This window comes from Hyperoodon ampullatus, assembly GCF_949752795.1.
Source record: "Hyperoodon ampullatus genome assembly, chromosome: 10".
Lineage (NCBI taxonomy): Eukaryota > Metazoa > Chordata > Mammalia > Artiodactyla > Ziphiidae > Hyperoodon > Hyperoodon ampullatus.
In genome coordinates, this window is record NC_136923.1 from 101,737,932 (window position 1) to 101,761,894 (window position 23,963).

Consider the following 23,963-nt stretch of genomic DNA (forward strand, 5'->3'; position numbering starts at 1 on the left):
CAGGCAGGAGACACCGTGGTGTGGTCTTTGTCAAGTTCACCGTTTTCAGAGCAGGCCAAGTGGACTGTGAGATCTCCCGGGAGACACAATTTTCCCTTTGGGTCAGCTAGTCCCTAGGACACTGGACTGTTGAATCTTGGACACATCCAAGTGTATTTACTTTTTTTCAAAACTCCGAAGTTAGTCCTAAGCAGAACAAACTTAGATCAAAAGTGTGTAACCTGGGAGTCTAGTTCCTCCGTTAAATTACATGCAAAGTTCTGTGTGCGTGTGTTTTTCTGTGAGGAGGTCCGTGCATAGCTTTCTTCACATGTTCAAAGGCTCTGTAAGCCAGGTGGTGCCGTGTGTGCCTCAGCCTGGACCCCTGCCCTGGGGGTCAGGGGGTGGATGCCGCCTGGCTTCCCCGGTGAGGACCCACCATCCACAAAAGGCTTCTGGGCTGCCACCAGCTCCAGAGGGCTTCGGGCATCCGAGGGATGCAGGGGAAAGCTGCCCCAATCGATAGAGTGAACGGTTCAATAACTCATTTTGCTGCCGAGGCAGTAAAATAAATAAATAAGAACCTGGCTGGAAGTTGAAACCGTCCGTGTTCAGAGCTTCTCAGAGGCCGAGTTGATGGGCTTTAATAGCCTTGGTCGGCACAGGACACAAGCAGACTGTCCCAGCAGTGTGCCCTCCGTTTCCTCGGTAACCGGACTTGAAATAAGATGATGGCTGGAACTGGGTACCAAATCAATTTGCTCTTGGTAGAAATGTGGGGAAGGCAAGCTTCCCATAACACCGTAGACTGCACTGTCCAGTTTACTATCATTTTAGCTTGTGTGTATCTTCCTCTCAGTTACCTCCCTTCCGGCTTACCCAGCCCCTTCCTCCCAACCCCAGACCCACCCCACAGCCCCGCAAAAAAAAAGAAAACCCAAGTTCCAGTCATGCTATCATCATCAGTAGGATGCTTCTTTCCGGGCTGTCTGTTGGGGGAGGATCAGGTGAAAAGAGCTAAAGGCAGATGCACTCGGGCACAGCTCTTCTGTGCTATGAGCCTCAGCAGTGGTGCCCTGCCCGAAGCAATGATGTAGGAATTGCTCCCTTGTGAGGCCGGGTGTGAAGACATTGTTCCAGGCCTTACCTCAGAGGGAAGAAAATTCCCAAGTATTCCAGCAGGTGAATCAGCAATTCTTAGACTTTGCCTGGCTTCAGTCTCAGGGAATTATATCAGTTACCACTTTGGCTAGATCAAGAGCAGGGTAAACATCAGGAAGACCCTTCCCGGAGTACCATACAGCTCTTCTGCTAACACTTATCACACTATAGTGTAATTGCCTAATGATTTCTATGGGCTTCTATTCAGCCATGGACTTAGTAAATGACAGCAGCTTACGACATGTATGATGAATGAATGAATGAATGAATTTTAATGGAGATTGTGGTGAACAATCCCTCAGCCCATGCAGAGTCCTTGGGTTTTTTATTCTCTTGTCATAGCCTCCTTCCCACTTTGAGTCCTTACTTCCCAGACTTACAAAGGAGGGGACCCCCACTCCTGAGCCCAGAAGGCCCCAAGGAGAAAGCGTTCTCCCCAAGTCTGACACATAATGGCATTCGATAAATGCTTGCCAATTAAAGCTGCACTGATCATCATGCAAGATAATCCGATGCTATTTTACAACCAGTTTTGGGCTTCCACCTTTTATATGGTCAAGTTAATAATTCAAGAAGCTTTCATTGAGTGTATCAGTCAGGATAGGCAGGCATCAGCTAACTTCCTCTCTAAAGGGCCAAAGAGTAAATATTTTCTGCTTTCCAGGCCATGCAGCCCCTGTCAGAACTATTCCCCACTGTCATGGCAGCGTGAAAGCAACTTTGTGTATATGTAATGGGTGTATATGAATGGGGGAAGCCTGTGTTCCAATAAAACTTTATTTACAAACACAGGTGGCGGGCCAGATTCAGCCCATGGGCAGTAGTTTGCCAACCCATGAGCTAGGCTGGGTTCTAATAACAAACACCACCAAAATCTCAGAGGCCAAGCACACTGAAAGGCTATTTCTTCTCATGCTACATGGCCAGTATGGGCTGGTGGGAGGGGGGCTTTGCTCCAAAGTCACTTTACCCCATCTCGCAACACTGCCATCTCCATGGGGGGCTTCAGTGTCCCCCACAGAAGGAGACGGAGGGCTTTTGCTCAGGAGGGATACACATCACCTTTAGTCTCACGTCCTGGTCTGAAACTCGTCACCCGGCTACGACTGAATTCAAGGGTGTGGAAGATTGTAATCCGAAAATAGAAGAGAACTGAATATTGGTGAATCAGAGTACTATCCATCATATGCAGCATTAGCGATGTGCAAAGTCCTGTTCGGGAGAAGACAGTGGCTAAAAGGAGGCCTCTGCCTGACAGTGGGTGGCACAGATATGGCTGTGCAAACAGCAGTAAGGCAGCGGTGAGAGGGGAGAGGAGTCTGCTGTCTCTTTAGCCGAAAACACTATAGTCAGATCTGAGATGAAAACACAACATGTGGCCAGGCTGTTGGGGCGAGTGTTCTAATTACTGACACATTCAGCGGACAATGCAAATTCAGACAACATCCCTGCCCCATCAGTGCCTTCAGCCTGTGTCTGGACTGAGGAACGTGGGCCTGCAGGGGAAGCGGGGAGAAGGACGGAAGAGAAGGAAGCAAATGCAGCCTTCCAGGCAAGCGTTAGGATGCAAAATTTAAAAATAATTAAATGGGGGCTTCCCTGGTGGCGCAGTGGTTGAGAGTCCACCTGCCGATGCAGGGGACACGGGTTCGAGCCCCGGTCGGGAAGATCCCACATGCCGCGGAGCGGCTGGGCCCGTGAGCCATGGCCGCTGAGCCTGCGCGTCCGGAGCCTGTGCTCCGCAGCGGGAGAGGCCACGGCAGTGAGAGGCCCGCGTACCGCAAAAAATAAATAAATTAATTAAGTAAATTAAATGATTACCTGGGCAACTGTAGAAAAACTTCTACAAAACAAAGGACAGACATTTACACTATGTCAGCCACAAACACCAGTGGACTCGCGTTTTGACCCTCACGTGTAACTTGTGGGAGAAATCATAGTCAAATTCATTTCCTAAGTAGGGGAAAAGCTGGAATTGGAAAAGCTGGGAGTGAGGCTACCAGTGAAAGGGAAAGAAAAGAGACAAACGCACACATGGCATGGCCCTGATCCATCCCTGCCTCCAAGCCTGGGGGCACAAGGGCCCCCCAGCCTGGGGTAGAGAACCCCTGAGACACGAGTGGCTCCAGCCTCAAGGCGAATGGCTTACCTGCCTAATGAAACAATCCATTTTGTCAGTTCCCAAGAATACTTACCTTCTCCCCAGAGACTTCCAAGAATTAATTAATGCTAAATGCTTGTCAGGCCCTTTGTCAATGTTAAGGATTTGTTTCATGTTAAAGGCCAGAGTAAACACAAATAGAGATTTGGGCTTTATTTTGTAAATACTCCATCTGAGGATGCGCAAAAATGACCTTGCCACGTGGATAGCACAAGAGAGAAAGGCTCTCCTATCAAGAAGGGTCATCTCCACACCACACAGAAGGCAGATGATACACCTGCCTACACGCAGCCAGATAATAAGTACACGATTTTTATTATGATCTTGTATGAACGGGTAGGTACAGCTAGAGATAAGAACCTTATTATATCCTCCAAGAAACATCTTTGGTATCTACAATAAGCTGCAGAGCATGTGACTGTTTCTTGGGATGACAGTGGAACATCTGAAATACAAGGCAGTGGAAGGTTGTCTGTCGTCTAGAGCAGATACAGAGGCAGAGGGGGCCTTACCTGGAGCCAGTCAAGCTGCAAAGTCCGAGGGAACCATCTCCAAGGCTGCCCTGGCTTCTGACCCACCTGCAAGGTCAGGCGCTTTCCAAAATGCCCCTCACTTCCCATAGTTTACTGGGAGAACTCACAGAACTCACTGAAAGCTGTTACACTCACAACTACAGTTTATTCCAGGGAAAGGGTTAGAACCAGATAAAGGAGACACACACAGGGCAGAGTCAGGGTCCCAGACACGAGGCCTCCACCGTCCCCAGGAGCCCACCCTCCCAGCATCAGCGTGTGACCGTCTGTGTCGGGTAATCCCCACCAGCGAAGCTCACCTGTTACGGACGCACGACTGATGCTCTGCTGGCCCACGCAGCTGAATCCACTTCCGGCTCCCTTCTCTGCAGTTTGGGCCGATGTCAAACTGAGGGTTGTGAGTCCCCCCGTTAGCATAAACAATCACGTGGGGTCCAAGGGGCTCCCCGTGAATCACCAAGACGCTCCTATCAGGCAGGGAGGTCGCCTCCCAGGAGCCAGAGACAAGGGTCAGCTCTCCTTGTAGGAGGACACATGCCTTACCACCCAGCTCCCCAGGAGAATGAGGAGATACCCCCGGTAGCTTTGCCTGGGAAGCCTGCTGGGGGCAGGGGGTCTGAGCAGCAGTGTCCAAAAGTTCGAGGGGAAAATGATTATGTCCCCAAGGGGCAAGTCAGGGGATTGTCTATTTACGCTCTTCAGCCTAAGTCCGTCCTGGACGGCACAGTTTCCCGGAACAAGGTTCCAGGCCCACAACCTCTTCTTTCCTCTTCTGTTCGCTCACGGGCCTCACTTATCCACGGCTCAAGGTCTTCTCCAACCTCACGTTCTTTGTGAAGTGTGACCGTTTTAAAAAATGGCTTCCACACATATGGAACTTCCTGGTATTTCTCAAAGTTGACGTGGGTGTGGGAAAATGGGATACAGCTGCTGACGTGAGAGGCCCTTAAGGCAAGCGTTTTGGAAGTTAAATTGGTACTATGTATCAAAAGCCCTAAAAATGTATCCCTGATTCTGAGAATTTGTTCTAAAGAAGTAAGTGGTGTATGAACAGCATGGTTTATTTTTATGGGTGGGGGATCATCGCAGCATCATCCGTAAGAGTAAAGAAAAATTAGATACAGCCAGGAGCCCAGCCATAGAGGCTGTCAGACATCCCATGACCTGTCCAGAGGCAGCATGCTATTCCTTCATTCAACAAATGCTTATCGAGTACCTACTCTGGGCCAGGCACTGCCCGGAGGTGAGAGAAACACAGAAAACCTGGCTTGTGGAGGCCACATGTATATATGGGGGACAAGGGAAGGCAACAAACACAATACACTTTTCATAAAAGTACAGCATGTGGCGTGTTGGAGGGTGATACTGGGCTGTGGGGAAAATGGAGCAGCGCAGGCAGTTGGAGAATATGGTGGGGAGGGGCTTGGGGAGGAGCTAGAAAACATAGTAAAGAGGGGAGTCAGGAAAGGTCTCGTTGAGAAGAGGACGTTCGATGGGGGTGGGTGAGAGAATGTTCTAGAATGTTCTAGAAAGAAGCAAGTGCGCATCAAGGGCCTAAGGCTGGAGCACGTCCAAGGAATAGCAAGGAAGCCACTGCACTGAAGTAGAGTGAGCGAGAGGGAAGGGGGGGCAGTGAGTCTGACCACAGTGAGAGCCTTGCTGTTTCCTCTGTGGAGGGGGCGCTGTGGAGGGCTTGGGACAGACGAACAACGTGAACCCCGGTTCTCAAACGACCATTGTGTGCTGAGTGTTGGGGACAGACTTAAGGAACAAGTCTGTGAGGAAGCTACGGCGATATCCCACACGTGAGGTGAGAGTGCCTCGGACCCGGGTTGAAGCAACGGCAGAACCTGGTTCAACTGTGGAGGTGGAGCCAACAGGATTTGCCACTATATTGCCACCATATTGGATCCAGGGTTTAAGCTGTGACAAAGCACGAGAGAGGCCTGGACATATATACACTACCAAATGTAAAATAGATAGATAGCTAGTGGGAAGCAGCCGCATAGCACAGGGAGATCAGCTCAGTGCTTTGTGACCGCCTGGAGGGGTGGGATAGGGAGGGTGGGAGGGAGGGAGACGCAAGTGGGAAGAGAGATGGGGATATATGTATATGTATAGCTGATTCACTTTGTTATAAAGCAGAAACTAACACACCATTGTAAAGCAATTATACTCCAATAAAGATGTAAAAAAAAATAAAATAAATAAATAAATAAAAGGACAGAAAGCAAGAAGAGTCCATCTTTCCGAACCACGTACAGGAGAAAACGCAATGACGTGAGAAAACATTCAGAATACGTTTCTCAGTGAAAAGGCGTGCTGTAAATCAGTGGGTTCAAAATGATTCCATTCTTGGAAAGGAAAAGACATAGGTGTGCACACAGATGTGAAAAGACTTGAAGGATGTCAGCTGAACTGTGAGCCCTAGTTACCTCTCGAGAGGGATAAGCAATTATTTTTATTTTTCCTTTTGCTGATTTTTAATTTCTACTTTCCCCAATATGAATATGCATAGTTTTTTAACTAGGAAAAATAAAGCAAGTCATTTAAATGTGATGCTCTTTCCCATCCTCAGTACAGAAACCTCTGCCAGGTCACTTCGTGGCTTTCTCTGTTTTCCTGATGGTAATTAGAGCTACTAAAGACGTTATAGCTCCAAAGAGAGAAGACAGTAAAGATGTAGAAATCTTTGCTGTATTTCCCAGAAGCAATCTCAGGCAGAAGGGGGTCTGCGCCTCATGAACTCAGAGGAAACAGATGCTTGGGAAAGCTTTCACGGCAAAATATAGTATAGTAACATCTCAGCTTTCAATTCATGACAAATTGTTTAACACAGACGAAGTGCCCAGAATGGTATCAAGAGTGACTGGGTACATCTGTTGGTGCTACCTTGCTGTTGAGGGTCTGTCTCTTGTGCTGCCAGAAGCAGCAACACAGGGAGGTGGGGAGAATGGGGAACTAACATTGTGTAGCTCAGACCTCAGGCGTTACCGGTGAGTGGAGAAAGGTGGAAGGATTTGCTGGGATGTTCAGGGGCTGCTGCCTGGAGGTTGCAGAAGCTGACATCTATCCTAAAGAAAGAGGAGGGAAGGATGAAGGTAGACGCAGAGGAGAGGAGAAAGTTCCAGATTAAATAAAGGGTTTGTTCTCTTTACAGCTCTTCAGTAAATGAGGACAGCTTCTCTGGAGAAATCCCCTTAGGAACATTCTAGTCCCCTCCTCATATGAAGCCCTAATACTTCCAGTGCATGGGGGCTGCTCACCCAGGGTCTCCTTGTCTATGGAAATGGTCCTGTCTCCCTAAACCAAAACCTGAACAGAGTCAGGATTATTTAACTAATCCTTTCCTTTTTTAAATGAACAGTGAAAACGGAAACCTTTAAATGATGTGCTCGAGGATATTTATGTGTTTAAGAAATGCGTTTCTTCGGCATAATTTTAAGCAGCCTCACAGTTAATAACTAAATAAATGGCTCCCACTTTTGGTTTTGGTAAATATTTCTCTCTCCATCGTCACTTATTCTCTTATGGGAGCCATAGACTGCACCATAAACTCAGCACAGAGAACTGGTTTAAGTTTCTTTGATGCCATATTTAGTAGAAACTTCCGATCACATCCATTAGGGAAGATAATGGATTTCTTTCCTTTTCTAGAAAACCTGTACTTCTATGACAGTCACTGGGCCTACCCCAGTTCTCAAATTGTGCAGATTTAGAAATCGGCACGAGGATAATTCTCTCCCATCCTGTAAATGTCCAACCTCTGTCACCGCCTTCACTGGAAAAGACCTGGTGGTCCAGGACAGGAGGACCTGGCCCCTCCCCTGAGCCTGCGCGGGCGCAGCCGACTGTAAACTGAGTCAGCGACCAGTGACTCGGCCAGCGTGACGCGAGCTGGCAGGGTGTCGAGTTCAGATGCTGCTTCTCCCTCCTTAGCAACGCATCATCTGCCACCACGGCAGACGTGACCCACGGAGGACCATGCTGTGCCCACGTGTCCTGGAGGATGTGCTCCTGGAGGGCAGGTGCCGTGACTCGTCACCAAGGTCAAGATTCCGTGGTGGGAAGGTGGCGACATCGCCCCCTCCCAGCCCCACGCATTTCTCTAGTCCCCTTCCCTCCTCTGGACTTTTTCCAAGGCACCTGTCACCATCTGACCTACCAAACGTGTGTTACTGTGTCTTGCTCAATGACTGTCTCCCCCCCCTGCAGTGAGAGCTCTGGGGCAGGGGCTTTGCACTGTTTTACACTACTTCGGTGAGCGGCCCTCAGTAAATACGTAGTGAAGAATAATTAAAGCGTCCCCTGGCATCGAGGAGAGCACCTGGAACACAACAGGCACTCGAGAAATCATTTCTGAACGCATGAGGTGTCTGTGGGTTTACACATGTCATGTCATTTAATCCTACACGACAGGCATTATTATTCCCATTTGACAGACAAGGAAACTGAGACACGACAGGTTCAGCAGCTTCCCCGGGGTCCTGTGAGCGGTGAACGGTGGAGAGAGGATGCAAACTCAGCTCTATCTAGAGCCAAACCTCTTGTAATTATGCTAAACTGAACAGGATTGTTTACTGTGGAAACAGACCATTGAGAATGCATAGATTTATTGATATAAACATGCACATTTTAATTACAGCTTGTAAACACGAGTAGCTTGGAGACAAAAATCTAATATCTGGCCCAGGTTCTCTTTTGCAGTTACCTGTTTAATCCTTGGATTGCTTCTCTGATTGCGTCTGCATCATCAAAATATATTTTAAAATAGTTATTGTGCATCTATTTTGTGTCGGGCACTGTTCTATGTGTAGGACACATCAGTGAACAAAAAAAAAAATCCTGTCCTCATGAAGTGTATTGCCTTGCAGGGGAGAAAGATAATAAGTTATGAATATGAGAAAAAAGTATATTATACAGCATGTTAGAAAGCAGTAACTATGGAGAGGAAAAGAAAGCTGAGCAGGGTAAGGGGGAGGAGTGCCAGGAAGAGTGTATGGAGAAGTGCAGGGACCACGCCTAGATGTGCAAGAGTGAGCCAGGCAGGGGGAAGGGCCAGGACTAAGGCCTGAAGTGTGCCTGGCACATCCAAGGAAGGAGGAGGCCAGTGTGGTAGCACTGGGGTGGTCCAGGGGACAGCAGTGAGAGATGGGACCGGAGGGAACAGGGCTAGATGTTGCAGGGAAGGACCCTGCTTTTATCCAGGGACAGGTGGGAAGCCACTGGAGGGTTTTAGAAGAGCTGTGACACCATAAACTTTGGTCTCAAAAGGATCCTCTGTGGCTGTGTTGAAAGTAGACTCCAGGGGACAGAGGTTGGAACAGGAAGGTCAGGTCGGAGGCTATGCATTAACCCAGACAAGAGCTGATGGTGCCTCGAAATAGACCAGGAGCCATTGAAGTGGAATAAGACATCCAAACTCTATTTTCCAACATACCAATTATTTCTACCTTCAATCGTGCAGCCTCTGCGGCTGCTTCCCTGTCTCTCTTTTTGTTTAACTTTTACTGAAAAGTGCATACGTTCTCAGGGTGCAGCTTGATCAATATTCACAAAGTGAACACACCACCCAGATGAGAATCTCGGAACCTCACCGAGATTAGTCTTCTGCTAATCACCACCCCCTTTGCCTCCAAAGGTAACTAGCCTTGAACACCATAGATTAGGGGTTTTTGGGTTTTTTAAAATTTATATGACTTTAGAGGAATTATACGACTCTTTCGGTGTCTGGCTCTTTTTTTTTCAGTGACGTTTTAGTGTATAGCAATAGCTGGTTCATTTCATCAGATTTCCAGCCATTCTGTCCACAGTTTACTCTATTTCCTCTATTATTTATCACAGTTATTTAAAATCCAGATCTGATACACTCACGTATCTGTTAGCAGCAGGTCTTTTTCTATTGCCTATTTTTGCTCTTTGGGTCAGATGCCAGTATTGTGCTTGAAACATTGTAAAGGTTCTGAATGACGTCTCTTGTTCCTGAAAGGATTTACTTGTGCTTCTCACAACTAGAATGGGAGCGGAGCACGTTCATCTCACCTGTGGTTGAGCTGATCAAGAACAGTTTCAGCCTCAGAGGCCAGTCCACTTCTCACTCGCCGTCACTGCTGGGGTTCCACCTGCCAGCCTGGGGTACTTCAAGGATCCCTTCTCACTGGCAGACCCTGAATCCAAAGTCCTGTCTTCCCAGTATTATGAGACTGTTGAAATCTCGTTTTGGTTTCTCAGCCACAGAGCTGCCCCTTTCTGCTGGTCTTCTAGGCTTTTCTGCTACAAATAAATTGGCAAATACCTCAAGAGAAAAGCAACAGAGAACACCAGGCTCATCTCTCTGTGGTTCTGAGGGTCTGAGGATCCACCCTGCGGTCCTTTCCTCTGTCCCGGGATGTACAATTACAATGTATAGACTTAGCAGCTGGCAGAAACCCAACCAAGAAGACAGGAAGGAACAAGTGGAAACTCCAGAAAGTGCCCCCCCCCAGATAAGATAGCAAATCCAGATGGAACGGCTGAGAATGGTGCTATTCTCAGGAATCTAATGAGCATGGGGGTGGAGGTCACCATCCTACCCCCATTCAATGTATCTGTTATGGTTTCTGCAAAAATCAGGTGGATTTTCATGACTGATGGTAGATTAGCAAAAACTTATCCAAGTAGGAGTCCCTACATAGCTGCTGAATGAGATGTGGTGTCTTTTTTTTTTTTTTTTTTTTTTTTGGCGGTACACGGGCCTCTCACTGTTGTAGCCTCTCCCGTTGCAGAGCACAGGCTCTGGATGCGCAGGCTCAGCGGCCATGGCTCACGGGCCCAGCCTCTCCGCGGCATGTGGGATCCTCCCGGACCGGGGCACAAACCCGCGTCCCCTGCATCGGCAGGCGGACTCTCAACCACTGCGCCACCAGGGAAGCCCGAGATGTAGTATCTTAACCAGAACAACCCAGCACAGACTTTGGTACTCGGGTTGTGGCTCTCCATCTGGAAAATGCGTTCTTTTCAAACCTTCTCAGGAGAGATAACCCAAAGCAGCTCTGTGCTACGTCAGAAGGATAGAAGTGTGTGTTCACTGCCTTACCCCAGGGGTATGCCCGTTCTCCTGCTCTCTGTCATCTTGACAATCCCTGGAATATCATGCTTCTCTACCCTATTACTGGCATTATGCTAACCGGAATGGCAAATAGGAAGCGGCAAGGGCTTTGGATGCTAGAGTAAAACATATGCGTGTCAGAGGGCAGAACATGACAGCCCTTTAAGCTTTCAAAGTCCCGACATATTGGTGAAGACTCTAAGAGGTCAGTGGTCTGGGGCATGCCCTCTAAGTTAAATGATTACCACCTTATAAAATGGCATGTGGCTTGAGGACACTGGATTTGGGGGGGGCAGCCTATATTGCACTTGATAGTATTTCTCTGACCTATTTCTCGAGTGCCAGTCTTGAATGAGGCCCAAAGTATAAGAGGGCTCTACAGAAATTCTAGGCTTCAGTGCAACCCACCCTGCTATTGAGGCCATATAATTTATCAAATCCACCAGTGCTAGGGGCATCCAGAGTGGAGAAAATACTGTGAGGGCTCGTTGACAAGCTCTGGTAGGAGATCTGCAGTGCAGAATGCCTAGGTTACTAGAGTAAGGTCATGGCCACTCCATTTCAGGGACTATTTGTTGTGAAAACACTCACCATTTAAAAACCAGCTCTTGAAGTGATAATAGATAATAGACATCAAGTTGAAAAGGGAACATCAAGTGATTATATGACCGGAGCTGGACATCATCAGATCCACCAAGTCGGTCAGGCATCTGATGGAGATGGTATGTTTAGGGTCACGTCTGAGCAAGTGCAGAGGGCACAAGGTGTCCCAGGTCTCCATGTCACCTCCCTCCATTGTCCTGACACCTCTCTCAGCTTTACATCTATAACTATGGGGGCAGGAGTGGGACTGCTATGATCTATTGGTAAAGGAAGGAAAACAGCTTGTTCCTGGCTCATGGAAGTGTTGGTTCCAGTCGTCAGTGCTGGCTAACAGTGGGCTGCTGTCAACACTATGGCTCTATCGGGGGTGACCCTAAAGGACAGTGGTGAGGGGAGATCTTCCTGGCAGGCAGAGCTGTGAGCAGTGTGCCTGCTTGTCCACTTTGTATGGCCCGAGAACTGTCCTAAGATAAGGATGTACACAGACGACTGGGTTAGTGGATAGCTTGGCTGGTTGGTCAGGAGGATAGAAGGGACAGGTTTGGAAAATCAGAGACAAAGAGGTCTGGGAAGAAGCATGTAGATGGATCTTGGGAAGTGGTCACAAAATGTGCAGATCTTTATGTCACTAAAGAGATTCAGCACGGAGCGGTCACTCACTGGTCAGGTCGACAGGAGGGACTGGCTAGTGATATCAGCCATCCTCTGTCCTCAGCCACCCCAGCACTTGTACAATAGACCTCTGAATGGCAAGAGAAAAAGAGATGGGGGAATATTAATTATGGCCTCAGAACCAGATGCACAAGTTGGCACCTTAGCTTGGGACGTACACTTTTGAGAGAGCATAGCCTGCCATCACCTTGAAGATTCAGTAACAGAGTGGACTTGACGTAGGGATGAGGGGATCCAAGCTGGGCAAAGGGCGGGCTGCAGAAGATGCCCGTGATGCCCCTACGTCACCTCCCTTTACCCACCTCTGATCTCAGCCACCGCTGCAGGGGATAGTCCCATGCAATCTCACACTCAAGGTGATTCTGCTTTCTGCACCAGGGCTTTCTAGTATACGTGCTGCCGAAGCGAGCACTGCGCCAGGGCTTTCTCAGAAAAGCTTTGAGCCCTTCAGTCCACGCACAACACAGCCCGGAAGTGCAGGGTGTTACCACACCAGGGGCAGTCCTCACCAGCAGGGAGCGGATAAATACTTCCACCTCTCATCCCTCAGATGGGCAACTGAGAAGCATCCTCTAGACTTCTCAGAGGTCCCAGCAGAATCAATCCCCTCTGCTTACGGCAGCGACCTCAATAATACACGTGGTCCTTCCTGTCTCACCCTCCCTGCCCTCGCGCCCACCTCCTGCTTCACCTCTCAGTTACAGAAACTGCTCCCAAGCCCTGTCTCGGGCTTTGCTTTCAGGGATTCCCAAACTAAAGCAATAGATGCGCCTGCCAAAAAGAAACTATGTATTAATGTCTGACAGGAGCCCGAAAAGCAAGATTCCGTCCAAAATCAGAGGAGAATAATTCAGAAGAGTAATTTGGGTGTGGGTATGTGAAAGGAGGCATGGGGAGCTATTTTATAACTTCAGACTTAGCAGGTCCAGTTCATTCCATAAGCCAGTATTAAATATAGGTTTTTCGAGCTGACAATGTGAGCATAGAATATCAAAATTTAGAAAGGCATAGGAGATGTTTATCTTTCTCCTGTGCTTTGAGAACATATGCTCACATTGTCTGTGCTCACGTACACACACACACACACACACACACACACACACTGGACTATAAGAAAAAAAATCACTATAGCCACACAGGGGAACCTGGCTCTTTGGACCACACAAGTATTATGAAGGCATCACCCGTGGGAGAGAGCCCAGTTACGAGCCAAAGACTAGAGAGGAAAAATCCTTTGTTGTGAATAAATAGCCTGATGGACCCAAACATACTCAGTGGCTGGAGAATCACAGGACAGAGGAAGTCCTTTTTCATCTACAGAGTGAAGGGGTTTGCGTGTATTAACCACGTCTGCTGCTGGCCACACTTTCAAGAACCACACATGTGCCTTCTGTGACTTCAAGGTTTTGTGAAACACAGTTTGAAAACCTGGGCCAACCCACCCCTTCTTCTAGAAATGTCTCCACTCCATCCATCTCTGGAAGAGAAGAACCTTCCAACTTTGCTAAAGCGTCCCAGAGAAGGGGACTGGTGCAGATTCCCAGTTACAGTGTGGTGACGCTGGACCATTCTGACCCAGATGGATATTCCTTTAATGCTTTCTCACTGCAGCCGAATTCTCATTCTTCATGTCCTGATCTCAGTGGAAACAGTAAGACATTGCCGTCATTTTACAATATCCTTTTACAGCCCTCAAGGTAGTTAATAGTTTTTATACTGGATTGGGCTGTGATTAATGGGAATTAAAGGAGGCTGAGACTATAAGTATCAAGCAATTCTTTTTTTTTTTTTTTGCGGTACGCAGGCCTCTCACTGTTGTGGCCTCTCCCGTTGCGGAGCACAGGCTCCGGCCGCACAGGCTCAGCGGCCATGGCTCACGGGCCCAGCCGCTCCACGGCATGTGGGATCTTTCTGGGCCGGGGCATGAACCCGTGTCCCCTGCATTGGCAGGTGGACTCTTAACCACTGCGCCACCAGGGAAGCCCAAGTTTCTGTATTTTAAGCCAGCTGGCGTGTGGTACTTTGTTATGGCGGCCCTAGGAAACGAATGCACTTATATTAATGATTTCTCTCTGATCAAGTCTCTAACATGTATTGATCAGGATAAAAGTGTGTCTCCACAATTCACCCCTTTCTTCGCTTCTTGAGAGACTTTGGAAGCTTATGAATTAAGGGGCTATTTTCAGAAATAGTGATGCCAGTTTCAATTTTGGATGTATTTAATTATAATCTATAAATCAGTAGCACTTCTCCCAAAAAGATGTATCCAAAGTCCATCTGGGATTCAAAGAGGTACTGAACTCAAACAGCTCAGTACCCCAACAGTCCGTAATAGATACACAATTCTCTCTAAGCATAGCAAGGCATTATTCTAAAATTAAAATCATCACTAAAGCTGGGTGACAGAATGCCTTTATGTGGGCCTCTACAGGCCCGGCTATGCCAGATTTAATTAAGGAGTTTTATTTGCATCGATAAATTCTTATCCAAGGTAAAATAAAAGTGATTCGATTTGTTCACACTCAATTTCGTTTAGGGGTACAACTAGTGGTTTAAGTCTATTGCAAAATAATTCAACCAAGAAATCAATTTTAGCACCTACAAAAAGCCCAACCAGGCTATAATTACAATCTTCCAAATGCTAATTGCATACATTTTCAGATAAGAAATATACATATGTATCGTGTATCATCTTACTGTTTACCACCAAAAATTATACTTGCATAAAACATGGGAAAATTATCTTCATTATTTATGACCCCCAAAGGGTAGGATGTTCCTTTTATAGCCCTTTCTGGATCCATCCAGGTTAGTAAATTACTGTCTTCCTTGGCTGTCTATGTATCTTTTATTCTTCTTGAGCTGTTGGAAGCTAAAAGGGGTTGAGGAAGAGAACCCCATAGTAGGAGGCAGTGGGGACCAGAGATCACAGCAGGAACTGGGACCTCAGTGCAGAGCCTGGGTTTCTGGGGGGCTTCTGCCGCCTGGCTGGTCAGAGTGTCCACATCGAATAAGACAACAGGCCACGAGCTGGGGGATGAGTGACCTAATGGAGGAAGTCATGAAAATGAAGCTTATTTCCAAACAGGAGACTAAACACATGCTCCAGGGAGGCTGTAAGGTGACCGCACCTGACTAAGAACCATGATACATACGACAGCATTCAACAGGTTGTTCTGAAAGTCTTAATGACCTCTAGAGCATTCTGCATCTAAAAAAATCTGTGTGGATCATTTGCGTGGAGCAATTTAAGAATGCAAAGGCAGGACACACTTGAGTTGGGGTTTTGTTGTTTTGAAAGACACAGACCTACTAGAGAATGGACTTGAGGATATGGGGAGGGGGAAGGATAAGCTGTGACAAAGCGAGAGAGTGGCATGGACATATATACACTACCAAACGTAAGGTAGATAGCTAGTGGGAAGCAGCCGCATAGCACAGGGAGATCAGCTAGGTGCTTCGTGACCACCTAGAGGGGTGGGATAGGGAGGGCGGGAGGGAGGGAGACGCAAGAGGGAAGAGAGATGGGAACATATGTATATGTATAACTGATTCACTTTGTTATAAAGCAGAAACTAGCACACCATTGTAAAGCAATTATGCTCCAATAAAGATGTAAAAAAAAAATAGACAATATTCTCTTACTATCTGCCAAACCACACTCTCTGTGACAAGGATGCTCGCATGAGTACAGCAGGTCACAGTCTACAAAGGTCCAACAGGGGCCTCTCTCCCTGGGAGGCTGATTTGCAAGTGATTGTTACTGTCGCGCCTGCTTTAGAGTCGATGAAAAAACCAGGGGAAAGGAGAGGAAACTGAGGATGGGAGAAGCTAGGTGGTTCAGCCAAGACCACACAGCTACTGTGGTACCACATTTTGGCACTATGCCTATTTGATGCTTACATTTCACAAGGAATGGCGAATGTCCCAACAAACACACATTCACTATTCTATTTACTATAAGGAGTTATTTTGTATAGTTCTCATGTACCACACAGCGTCTTCTTGCCTGGGACTGTGGAGGGAAACCTCTTGATGTCTTAGCACATAAAGAACTGTTCTCCTGAGCACAGAGAGAGGGGGTCCCTCGTCACACAGCCCAATATCCCTCTGGAGAAACGGATGGATGTTCTTCTGGGCCACCTTTACTCCTAAGGACACCTATGTGTCTCTCCAAGGTGCCCAGGTTTTGAAAGGGAAAGGCAAGGATTGACTCAGAGAATGAAGGTGGGAAAGGTGGGGGGACAGGTGGAGGTGAGGAGGATGGAAGGTGTCAGCGTCCCTGACATTGACCACGACCCGCTCACTCTTGGAGAATTTCATGTGACTCTGGCACTAAGTTTATGGGGAGATGGTGACAAATGCAATGTGTCCAAAGGGAGCGTGGTGGGCAGTTAGGAAAGAATCCTCACGCAGAGCTGTCGAAGAAACTGGGCGTGGTTAATCTGGATTGGAGAAGTCTCGAGGAGACATCACACCTGGATCCTGCTAGGCCAAGGACTGGCACAGAGACAGGCAGACGTTTTTTGGTGGATGCACAGGACATAGTGAGATAATTAGAAAAAGAGTACCAGGAAGGAAAGTTCACCTCAGTTTAAGGAAAATCATCCTAACAATTACAGCAGACAAACAGTGATGATCTATGGAACTTTCCATCTTTGGCTGGAATTATACAAGCAATGACTGGATAGCTGTCCCAAAGAGCACCACCTGGCTCAACCAAATGACCTTGGGTGTCTTCTAGATCTAAGTGCTGTGCATCTAGGAATAAGGTCTTGCCTCCCTGGTTTCATAATTCCATGGTGTTTGCTATAGACCTCTCCACAGTGCAGTAATCCCTTTTAAAGAAAATTTATTTATTTATATTTGGCTGCGTTGGGTCTTCGTTGCTGCGCACGGGCTTTCTCTAGTTGCGGTGAGCGAGGGCTGCTCTTTGTTGTGGTGCACGGGCTTCTCATTGCAGTGGCTTCTCTTGTAACAGAGCACGGGCTCTAGGCATGTGGGCTCAGTAGTTGTGGCTCACAGGCTCTAGAGCGCGGGCTCAGTAGTTGTGGCACATGGGCTTAGTTGATCTGCGGCATGTGGGATCTTCCCGGACCAGGGCTTGAACCCGTGTCCCCTGCATTGGCAGGCAGATTCTTAACCACTGCATCACCAGGGAAGTCCAGTAATTCCTTTTATCTTTTATGATCTCAGGGCCACTTAGAATATTATTTCTTTGGCTGACTCCTTGGCTCTGAAGAGCAATGCCAAAACCTGAAGGAATCATGAAGTTCTGATGTGAAACCTCTATTAATTTCTGATGAATTTCTTATCTTAGTAGATTTTTATGCCCCCTAGGTACCTCACAGTTTGTAGGCATTCAATGAAGTTTTGATGGGTGAATGAATGAATGCATGCATGCATGAGTGTGAACATTACTTAGCTAATTATGAAAACAATATTCCAGGCTTCAAGGACAAAAGAAGAGGGGAAGAATCCAGAAATCTTTTGAATATTTTAAAGCAGATGTAAGTTAAAAATTAATTAGTAACAGTTGTTCATGATTTTTTTAAATACCCTTAGCATTTTATTTTTTGCTCTAAAAATAGAAAATTCCCTTAAAGTGATTTTTTAGTCTATAAAAATATATAGCATACATTATACTAAATGGTGAAATATTAAAAGCACTTCCTTTAAAATTGAATAAGACAAGGAGGCTTGCTATTGACATTTCCAGTAAACAGTTTACTGAAGGTTCTACATTGTGCAATCAAAAAAGTAAAGAAATAAAAAGGTGAAGGACTGCAGAGCAAAAAGCAAAGTTGGCAAAATTTCCAGATATGATTGTCTGCCTCAGAAAACCCAAATGAATCTGAGTTTAGTAAAGTTTCTGGATATAAAATAAATATGCAAAAGGCTGCACATCTAGGGCTTCCCTGGTGGCGCAGTGGTTGAGAGTCCGCCTGCCAATGCAGGGGACGTGGGTTCGTGCCCCGGTCCGGGAAGGTCCCACATGCCGCAGAGCGGCTGGGCCCGTGAGCCATGGCCGCTGAGCCTGCACGTCCAGAGCCTGTGCTCCGCAACGAGAGAGGTCACAACAGTGAGAGGCCCGCGTACTGCAAAAAAAAAAAAAAAAAAAGACTGCACATCTATATACCAGCAAAGAACAGTAAAAACTACAAAATAAAAAATTTCAACTTCTAACAGCATCAAAAATAGAAAGTATGTAGGAATAAATATGGCAAAGATTAAAGGACTTTCAGGTGAACGTTTTCAAACTCTCTCAGAAGTTGGTGATGGAATTGTAAATTGTTATAACCATTTCAGAAACATAACATTGTCTACTGAGGTCAACTCATGTACACTCTATGACACACCAATTCCATTCTTAAGAACATACCACAGAGAAGCACTTTTTCACGTATGCCAAAATATATATGCAGAAATCTTCATAGAAGCACTGTAATAGCAAAATTTAAAAGCAATGTCCATCAGTAACAAATGTCCATCAACATCAAATACTCATTAACAGTAAAATAAATATATGACAGCATATTTATTCTGTGAAATATTCACCATGAAAATGAATGAATTGCAGCTATACACATTAGAATGGATTAATCTCAGAAGTAAGACATGGAATGAGAGACTAAGGGACTAAAGAATACACACAGTGTGCAAAGAAAAAGGCAAAACAAACAATTTGTTATTTGTGGATATGTATGTATGTGATAAAACTATAATGAAAAGTATAAATTAATTAAAATTCAATATAGTGTATTTTGGGGAGGAGAGAGAAGACCTTTATTGGGAATGAGCTTAAAGGTGCCTCCAAAGGTCCTGTTGGTGCTCTCTCTCTTAGGCTGGGTGTTTATCTTACTATTATTATGTACACTTTCCTATGTCATATTTCTCAGCTCTGTAGTTTTTTTTTTCTTTTTCCAGGAAAATGCTCTTTAACCCGATGTGGTACTTATCGAAATTTATCCATTCATTCTATTGATGGTGCATTACTGAATAACATCTACTTAGAATGACCAAAAATACAACTGGGCGTCATGGACTGTATGTTTTCAAAATATAAAGATTAAGAACTGGCTTGAGGAGATTATATAGGAAGCATGTTATCTCCCTATTTCACAATATTGAAGGTCTAGAAAGACCTCGTAGCATTACTGCAATGCTACCACTGGTCTTAAGTAATGGTCAAACTGAGGAATTATTTGAAAAATAATTGGGATCGATCATGATGAGAATATATCAGGCAGTACTCACTTTACCTGTGGGCCACAGATGAACGACTCAGGATTCTTGGTTGCAAACAAGAACCGACACTGGTCAACACAAGAAAAAATGATTTCTCAGAAGCCTGTGAAGTACAGTTGAGCCTTGAACAACTCAGGGATTGGAGCACCGACCCTCCAAGCGGTCCAGAACCCACCTGTAATTTATGGTCGGCCCTCCATATACATGGTTCCTCCACATCCCTGGGTCCGCATCCTCGGATTCCACCAGCCTCAGACCATGTTGCACCATGGTATTTACTATGGAAAAAAATCTGCTCTAAGTGGACCCGTGCACTTCAAACCCATGTTGTTCAAGGGTCAGCTGTACTTGTGGAGCTGGGGGGAAGCCTAGTCGGCCAGGTTTGAAAAGCAGACATGTCTGATGGAAGTCTGTGAAGGTCATGTCGCAGGAATCAGCCAGTTAGGGCACCTCTGCTTCCTCTAGGGCTGCCACCATAGCTACAAACCCGAAATGACCCCTGCATCCTGGCCCCTCTTACGCCCTATTCCAGGCTCCACTGAGAGCATCCAGTGGCCAGGTTCAGGTCACACATCTACCCCTTTGGTGCCAGGGTTCAGGGTGAACAAATGGCTGAACTTTGTGACTTCTGTATTCCATAAATTTAGGAAAGGAATACAGGTGTCAGGAACCACAGATGAATGAGTGAGAGAATGAATAGAAGCAGAGGAAAGAAGGAGGGAGAGAGAGAGGAAGCTTAGAAATGATCTGCCATGTTCATCAAAACGTTTGCTCCTGAAGCCCCATCTAAGACTCTGAATCTAAATTTCAGAAGTTGGTGGGGAGGGCGAGGGTCCACAGAAATCTTCCATTTATGGAACCTGCATGTCAGGCGATATGTTTAAATTTGAGAAGATTGCTGGCATCAGTAACGCAGGCCCGTAAATCTACTTACTCTTTCTATGACTTTCCGTGACTTTGCTTTTACTCTGTGAAGGTTGGGGCGTGTCCTAAAACGAGTCCAAATTTCTTTTCTCCCTAATTGTTCCTTAACCAATTTAGTCGTCTCTGTGTGCATTTCTTGGAGATGCATAGCAGTGATTTCAATTTATGAATGAAGAAGTTCAGGATTTGCCTACTTAGAGCCCCAAGAAAATATCATCTGAGTATTTAAAATAAACAGTATTTGTCACTTAACCACGGTGCTGACGTGCCAGGCACTATTCTGGTCATTTTACATGTCTTACCTAATATAATCCTTCCAACAAGCCCCATGAAACAAGTCTCCTCACTTTACAGATGATGAAACTGAGGCATCAAGATGTAAAATAATCCACTCAAGGTAACGAATGGAGGAGCCGGGATTTCAATCTAGTTAAATTTGCTCCAGAGTTTCAGCCACTATTTAATACTGGCTCAGTAAATGTCAATTTCACCAGAGCAAAACAGACATTTTAAAATTCACTTATTGGTCATAAATAAATCAACCAATAAAAATGGAGCACAATCAACAAATACAGATTTATAACCACGAAAATGATCTCTTCTTAATTTGGCCTTCCGAAATCTGCTTTGACTGTCTCTGCGCTCACGGCTAAACAGCACGTAAAGAAAAGTCTTTCACTCAGGGAGCACCCGTGAGCTCCCAGGCCACTGGCCGGCTGTTTCCCTGTCAGCTCCGCCCGTTCTCAGTGGGCAGGTTTCCTCTGGGGAGCAGCATCTTCCCTCCCATCTTTACAGGGAGCTTCCTCCTGGAGAAGCTTAAAGCAAACCTGCTCTTCCTGCAGTAATCTTCTCTGCAATACACCCGTTAAGGATTCAACCTGGGTTAAATGTCGTGGATTCCTTTAAACAAGAATTTAAATCAAACTGAGGCTTTTTCCCACACACCCTACGTATTAAATAATTATGAACAAAAACATGTTATGGGGTCAGAACAGGCATAAATAAGAAAATAGGCATATCTGTATATATATATAATGGAACACTACTCAGCCATAAAAAAGAATGAAATATGCCATTTGCAGCAACATGGATGGACCTAGAGATGATCATACTAAGTGAGATAAGTCAGACGGAGAAATACAAATATCATATGATATCTCTTACAGGTGGAATCTAAAAAATGATACAAATGAACACATTTACAAAGCAGAAATAGACTCACAGACATAGAAAACAGACTTACGGTTACCAAAGGGGAAAGATGGGGGTGGGATAAGTTAGGGGTTTGGGATTGACATACACACACCACTAGATATAAAACAGATAACCAGCCTTGCAGACACCGCTACCCTGGAGCCTCCCGTGCTGCTCAGCCATGGTCAACCCCACCGTGTTCTTCGACATGGCCATCGACGGCGAGCCCTTGGGTCGCGTCTCCTTTGAGCTGTTTGCAGGCAAAATTCCAAAGACAGCAGACAACTTTCATGCTCTGAGCACTGGGGAGAAAGGCTTTGGTTATAAAGGGTCCTGCTTTCCCAGAATGATTCCAGGATTTATGTGCCAGGGTGGTGACTTCACACTCCATAATGGCACTGGTGGGAAGTCCATGTATGGGGAGAAATTTGATGATAAGAATTTCCTCCTGAAACATGCGGGTCCTGACATCTTGTCCACGGCAAATGCTGGCCCCAACACAAACGGTTTCCAGTTTTTCATCTGCACTGCCAAGACTGAGTGGTTAGATAGCAAGCATGTGGTCCTGGGCAAAGTGAAAGGGGGCATGAATACTGTGGAAGCCATGGAGCGCCTTGGGTCCAGGAATGGCAAGGCCAGCAAGATCACTGTTGCTGACTGTGGACAAATCTAATAAATTTGACTTGTGTTTTATCTTTTGTTTTGCGGTACGCGGGCCTCTCAGTGCTGTGGCCTCTCCCGTTGCGGAGCACAGGCTCCGGACGTGCAGGCTCAGCGGCCATGGCTCACGGGCCCAGCCGCTCCGCGGCACGTGGGATCCTCCCGGACCGGGGCACGAACCCGCGTCCCCCGCACCGGCAGGCGGACTCTCAACCACTGCGCCACCAGGGAGGCCCCTAACTTGTGTTTTATCTTCGCCACCAGACCGTTCCTTCTGTAGCTCTCAGGAGGGCCCTCCTTTGCCCCCATCTGCTTGAAATATCCTGTAATCTTGGTGCACTCACTGCAGTTCTTTGGGTTCCACATTGTCCTTATCTGCCTCCCAGTTTAGCTGAATTGCAAAGTTCAGTTTATGAGTATGAAATAAAAACTAAACCACAAAATTAAATAAATAAAACAAAATAAAATAGATAACCAACAACGGCCTACTGTACTATACTCAATATTTTGTAATAACCTATAATGGAAAAGACTATGAAAAAGAATAGATTGTACACATATATAAAATATATAAAATTATATATATAATTCAGTTTTATATATATATATATATATATATAACTGAATCACTTTGCTGCTTTGCTGTACACCTGAAACTAACACAGCATTGTAAATCAAGTACACTTCAATAAAAAAAGACAAAAAATAAAAATAAAGACATGTACAATCTATTAAAAAAAAGAAAAAAAAAAAGAAAACAGGCATATCAATTGAGCGGTGTGACTGAACGTTTCAGGCTTCCAAGGGCTCCCTGGGTACATCTGGCACATTCAACATAGGTGTCAACAAAAGAAAAGTAGGACGTGGCCCCTGCCTGTGATGCCACCTAACACAGGTAGGCAAACGACACCAGGTATTGTAACAGGACAAAAGTAGATAATATATGCTAAGGCGCTAGATTGAATATTCCCCTAAACAGATGGGGGAAATGTGGGCTGGAGGACTGAGTGTTGGGTGATTCACACATAACTGCTTGAAAAAACACGCCTAGCGGGGCCAATGAACGAGCAAGTGTCAGTACATAGTGAGATGTCTGTTGGTTCTACCCATCCCAGTCTTATCCAACATTTTTACAAATGATCTGGAAAGGAAGAGAGATGGTATAATTGATCAAATCTGTGTTGTCATGAAGCTAGGAATAATGGCAAATACATTGCATAAAAGAACCAAAATCCTAAAGGCATGAGGTGTTTCTCCAATCCGCCAGCACAGTCAGGGTTGTGATGTGTCCAGGTGAAGGGGGGCATGTTCTCATCATGCCCAGGGCTGGACTCAGCACACCTGCGGTGGTCCTTCTAAGCAACACATCCAAATGGGAATTTTAAGATACAACAGATTCTAGGAAGTGACCAGGATAATGTGACTTGACACCCGTGTAAACAAGGGGAGATACGCAATCCAGTATAGGGAATATCGCCTATGATTTCATGATAGCCATTTCCATACATTTAAGAGAATATATATGACATGAAATAGGACTTCAATTTCTTCTGTGCCATTCCGCAAGGCTAAACTAAGACAAGATAGATTTTTGACTTTAAAATATAAGCTGTACAAGGGAAAGAAAAAGAATGTTTATGTAGTACCTATCCAGAGCCAAAAACTGTGCTTCAAATTTCCTATCATCCTCCCCCAAATCAAATAAAATAAGTAGTATTATCCCATTGTATATATTGTTCTG

General features: G+C 45.9%; 1 protein-coding gene across 1 annotated transcript; it reads left to right on the forward strand.

The window, feature by feature from the left end:
• Window positions 1–21,707: 21,707 nt before the first annotated feature.
• Window positions 21,708–22,235, forward strand: LOC307059500 (peptidyl-prolyl cis-trans isomerase A-like; the record flags this gene model as incomplete). Its single annotated transcript, XM_079713531.1, has 1 exon — window positions 21,708–22,235. The coding sequence occupies exon 1, from the start codon at window positions 21,744–21,746 to the stop codon at window positions 22,233–22,235; it is 492 nt and encodes a 163-aa protein (XP_079569657.1). The 5' UTR covers window positions 21,708–21,743.
• Window positions 22,236–23,963: the final 1,728 nt, after the last annotated feature.